Source organism: Gekko japonicus, unplaced genomic scaffold (assembly GCF_001447785.1).
Source record: "Gekko japonicus isolate JY-2015 unplaced genomic scaffold, Gekko_japonicus_V1.1 scaffold253, whole genome shotgun sequence".
Classification (NCBI taxonomy): Eukaryota; Metazoa; Chordata; class Lepidosauria; order Squamata; family Gekkonidae; genus Gekko; species Gekko japonicus.
In genome coordinates, this window is record NW_015173681.1 from 46,596 (window position 1) to 52,157 (window position 5,562).

A 5,562-nucleotide genomic window follows, 5' to 3' on the forward strand; every position below is an offset into this window, starting at 1 on the left:
CTCTCTCTCTCTTTCCTTCCCTCTTTCCTCCTTCTGCGGCCCAACTCTAGTGAGAAGGGGCTTAAACTTTAAACCCCTTCTCTCTTCGCTCCCCCACACACACTGGGGAAGGGAAGGGGAGGCTTTTGATGATGCCTCCCCCCCTTTGCTTCCCATTCTGACATCACTTCCGGTGATATCAGGGGGCGTTGCATACGCTAATGAGCTATTGTGCTAACAGCCTAGTCGCTCATTAGCACACCGTATGCTAATGAGCTCCTGCAGCTCTTTTTCTATGAAATGACCCCTGCATAACATTAAACCCAATACACAACAGGAGTCAAAACTGATTAGCCAAGAGGAGTTGTGGAGATCATCCTTGTTGTTCTGTCTCTCTCTCTCTTGTTTGTCGATGTTTTTCGTGGGAATCGTTGTCCGCAATTCATCACTACAGGGGCAGGTGATCTCTTTACAGCACTGTAGGCTGCTTCCGCCAGATGTGTTTGATAACTGTTACCTCTGTGTTATCTCTCAGCAACAGCAGCGACGATCACATCTCATACTGAAGAGTCCAACTCTGATTATGAACACTATGATTTCAAGGACAAGCCACCCATGGCACTCTCTACATTCTACAGTGAGCATGCTATCTTTTCAGCAAGTTCCTGCGTTCTCAGGGCCTAACTACATGTGGCACAGAGATCCATCACTGGGACTCTCAGTGGTTTTGTTATGAACATATGAAGCTGCCTTATAACCAGTCAGACTATTGGTCTGCCTGGCGCAGTCTTTTCTGACTAGCGGTTCTCTAGGATCTCAGGCAAAGAATGGAAAATTTGTATTCACTTACCGTGAAGCTTCCTTCTCGGTGGTTGGTTGGGGCTTTTTTTTTGTTTTGTTTGCTTTTGCCAGTACTGCGTCTGAAACCTTTTATCTTGTGTTTCCAAGGATTAAATTTGGGGCCTTCTGCATCCAAAGCATGTGCTCTACCATTAAACCATTGTCCTTCTTCCTGCATTTTACTTTAAGGCAGCCTTGTGTGGACTTTGGATTTGTTCAGGGCAGTAGCATAAGCTGCTGAACAGCCTCTTTCCTGGCCTAAATTGCAACTCTGAAGATGTGATATATTTTCTCCATGGTGCTAACAAAAGCTTCAAGGAGCATTTCAAGCAAGATAAGAGTAAAAATTAGGGATGGGCACAAACCAGGGAAATGCAGTTTTTGTTGATTTGAGCTTCATGGCCAATCAATCAATTGAATTTATTTTTTATTTATATCCTGCCCTCCCCAAAGGCTCAGGGCAGCTAACAAGGGCATAAGTGCCAGGTTAAAGCAATAAAACAATAAAACAATATAAAATTACAGTAATACAATATAATACAATTAATAAAATATTGGTGCTCCAGTAATCACTCCAATCATAAAAACTAAGATGGTGTTCTGGAGATGTTATACCAGAACAACAGCAATATATGTCCCCGCAGCCCTGTCATCCACCAGGAACGTCTCGCACCCCCGATGACACCCGCTCAAGCGGTGGTAAAAGTGCGGTGATGGAAAGAGCGGTGGTGGAATAATGGTGGCGGCAGCTCCTACTCGAAATTGTGCTTCATGGCCAAACCACGAACAGAACCAGGAGGTTTGTTTGTGAACTGGACCAGTTCATGGCCCCACAAACCCTGCAGTCACTGTAAATGGGGTTTGCAGAAAGACCAAAGAAACATCTGAGCAACAGGGAGCAAGCAGCCTGCTCCCTGCTGCTCAGCTGTTTTTGCAGCTTTCATAGGGAACAGAAAGTAGGGGTTTAAAGGGACTCCGAGTCCATTTAAGCCCCTACTTTCTGCTCTATCCATGAACCACCACAAACTACTTTAAAAGTTCATGAAAGTTTGTGATTGTAGACCCCTCACAAACTTCTGTTTGTGAACTACAAACAGCGTAAAAATTTGTGACAAATTTTGCTTCATAGTTCGGTTTATGCCCATCCTCTTCCCAGTAATGTTTGGGCAGGGGATATGGCTCAGTAATAGAACATCTGCTTGGTATACAGAAGGCCCCAGGTTCAATCCCTGGCATCTCCAGTTAAAGGGTTCAGGTAGTAGGTGATATGAAAGACCTCTGTCCAAGACACTAGAGAGCTGCTGTTAGTCTGAATAGACAATACTGACTGTGATGGACCGTTGGTCTGATAAGGTATAAGGCAATTTCATGTGTTGATATGTGTTAATTGGCAATGTTCAAACCTCGTGATAAACTCCAGTTAATTCCCTGGTTGATAAAATCCCGATGAGTTGTGATGTTCCAGCATAGACAGTCCAACAAATTGAGGTTTATTCATTGGTGAAAATGCAGGATTTCAAACTAGGGTTTGTTAACCACAGTAGGTACTCATTTAGTTTATTACAGTGTCTGAATTCACAAAACATAGTTTGTTGAGCAGCACTGCCCTTTGCAGCCACCTGGCTGCAAAGAAAGAATATTTGTTACGATGTCCTCCCTTCTGGGAAGCAGGAGAAGAGGCACAAAAGCACCCAACCTGGAGTTTTCACAAGAAACAAGATTTGTTGCTTACACTAGTTAGACTAAACACAGTCTTTATCATGATGTTTTAGTGAAGCCATTGGTCAAATTTTGACACACGTACACATATTCAAGCTTGCATTAAGGAAAAACTAAAACACATGTTTATCGCATGCCCTCCTCCCTTTGTAATCTAAGGTTGCTCCAGTTCTGGGAGCCTGCAGCTTTCTTCATTCCAGACAATCGACTCCACTTCTTGTTCTATTCAGTCTTCCAGGAAGGGAAAAGAAGATGAAATGTCACATAAAGGCAGTCCATCTATTTTCTAGATTATTAAAATTTACACTTTCAAAGGTAATTGAATATGTGCAGGGTCTGACTGTATTCAGAGATTAAGAAACGGTTTATAAATCATTAGAGAGAGAGGGGAAGGCTTAGATGTGCAACAGAGTTAGATAGCTTATAAAATGGCCGCTGGTGTCCCTATGAATTCTGGAACGGGGAGATATTCTGATGAGCATCCTGCCTAGAGCTTTAAAAGAAACACAGTGGTAGACGCAAGAACCAGACTTCTGTCTCACCATCTCCCTCCAAGGGTATATTTTGGAGAGGTTTAATTGAGTGGCTTTTTGGCTTCTGCTTTCAGATTCTCTTCGACACCGAGCAGGTGATACAGACATTTCTCTATGCAACATCCCTATGCCAGCTATGCAGGAGGAGAGTGAGCGCATGTATCCTGCCCCAGGGAGCTATGCACAAGAACGTGAGAATCTTTCCACACTTTATTTTTGTTCTTTCAGTGCCCCACACATTCCAACTGTTCCTCTGTGAAGAAACCTCACATTGCATGTTTGTCAGACTCTTGCAGCAATCAGAATCAACAACTCGCTTCTTCAGAAGGAAAGTTTATTGATACAGTATTGGCAGAGCATCTCTACTTCAGGTTCTGTGTTAAGGCTAAAGCAAAAAGCGTGGGGTGGATGGACCTTGGTATAAATTGGCAAGAACCCATTTATAAATTGCCAATTGCTGTAAATAAAGCAATTTGGCTAACAGGAAATTGCCTTTCACACAAAACCCCCAGTGATTGTATTAGTTAGTATAGAAAGGCTATTCAGGTACAAGGCTTATGGGTTTTTTTTAGGTTTCAGTTAAACTGAGAGGGCTGATACTCATTTTATCTGGCAGTCATGTTTCATGTGTACACCCACACAGTATGAAAGAAAGATATGTGCCCATAATCACATAATAGACATGTGCCAGCCCAGGGCTTTTTTTTTTTGCTTTTTTTTTAAAGAGGTGCCGGGACTCTCAAGAGGGAAATGAAGTTTTCACTCTATATACTGAAAACTCATGAACTTTTAAACATTTTTTTTAAAATTTGTTGAAGAGGTTCCAGAACTCCATCTTGGCGTGTTCCCCCAGAAAAAAAGCCCTGTGCAGCCAGCCAACCGCAGGCAATCACATCTTCCTTGTGTCCTCCAGTGTTTGGGAAAGCTCATCTCCCCTTCACTCTTCATGTTCTCATCACTTTAACACTGTTGTACAAATAGATTTCCAGCCAAAAAGAGAAGTCAAAATGAGGAGGACTGTTCATTGATTTTAATTGCAATTAAAACACCTGAAAACAGTTAGGCCAAACCAGCCTATCAAAAAGTGACTGCTTTCTGAGCACAATAAGGAAATACATGAAATTTTATACCCAGAGTAACATAGCCAAGAAGATAACATTCTTTTTTTAAAAAATAAAACCAAACAATTTTATTAGGATATAATAATAAGTAAAATTTTACGTCATATAACAAACTTTTCATATCCTTTTATCCAAATATCTCCCCCCCTTCTGACTTCCCACAGTGCTCGAACCTCTATTACATTCTTGATTTTTTTCTCTTTTTCCAATTCTTTAACAACATAATTCTTTCAGGTAACGTATCTTTTTATCTGTCTGTCTATGCATGTTTAAATTTAATCTAAATGTCTATCCAACCTTAGTAATTGTCAAAGCAAAATAAATTGTTTTTTACATCCCAGTATTTCTCCAAGTAGTCTTTAAAGTCTTTCCAATCTGCAAAAAAATCTTCTGTTTGTTGATTTTTCAGCTTTCTTGTCATTTTGTCAATCTCAACCATAAAAAGTAACTTTTTCAACCATTCCCATATATTGGGAGTTCTTTCTTGCTTCCAACATTGAGCGTATATCATTTTGGCAGTTGTAATCATATACCACATTAAAGTCCGTTTTGCTATATTAACTTCTTCCATTTTAAGTCCCAAAAGGAACACTTCAGGTTCCTTCTTAATTTTACATTTCATTATTTTTCCCATCTCTGTATGGACCTCAGTCCAAATTTTTTTTGCTTTATCACATGTCCACCACATATGGTAAAAAGAGCCTTCTATTTTTTTACATTTCCAACATTTGTTTGATAAATTGTTACTTATATTCGCTATCTTTTTGTGTGTCATATACCATCTATACATCATCTTATAACAATTCTCTTTTAGATTATTACATGTTGAAATTTTCATTGCATTTTTCCATAAAAATTCCCAGGATGACATATATATTTCCTTATTCATATTAACTGCCCATTTTACCATCTGCTCTTTCACTGTTTCAACTTCCGTATACCATTTTAGCAAAATCTTGTACATCTTAGATATCATCTTTTTGCCTCCTTCCAACCACAAATTTTCAATTTCATTATATTTTTTCTTGAACCCAAATTCTTTTTTATCTGTTTTAAACAGACCATAAACCTGTCTATATTGTAACCAACCATATTTATAGTCCATTTCTTCTTCTGATTTCATCTCAAATGATTTTCCATCAGATTTCAATATATCTCTATATTGTAACCAGTCCTCTCCCTTATAAACTGAATAAGGTTTAATTACCTCTGCTGGTATTATCCAAAGTGGTCTCTCATCTGAAAAAACCTTTTATATTTAATCCAGGTATCAAATATCATTCTTCTGATATAGTGGTGCTTAAAAAAAACGTCCTTTTTTGTTTTCCCATACCATAAGTATGCATGCCATCCAAATCTACAATCATGTC

General features: G+C 39.4%; 1 protein-coding gene across 1 annotated transcript in view; it reads left to right on the forward strand.

Annotated features, from left to right (window-relative positions):
* The window catches only part of CD6 (CD6 molecule), a 35,817-nt gene that overhangs the window by 26,482 nt on the left and 3,773 nt on the right, over positions 1-5,562 (forward strand). The window contains exons 8-9 of the mRNA XM_015423045.1: positions 515-616; positions 3,146-3,262. Coding sequence (XP_015278531.1) covers positions 515-616; positions 3,146-3,262 — 219 coding nt within the window. The remainder of the gene's footprint in view (positions 1-514; positions 617-3,145; positions 3,263-5,562) is intronic.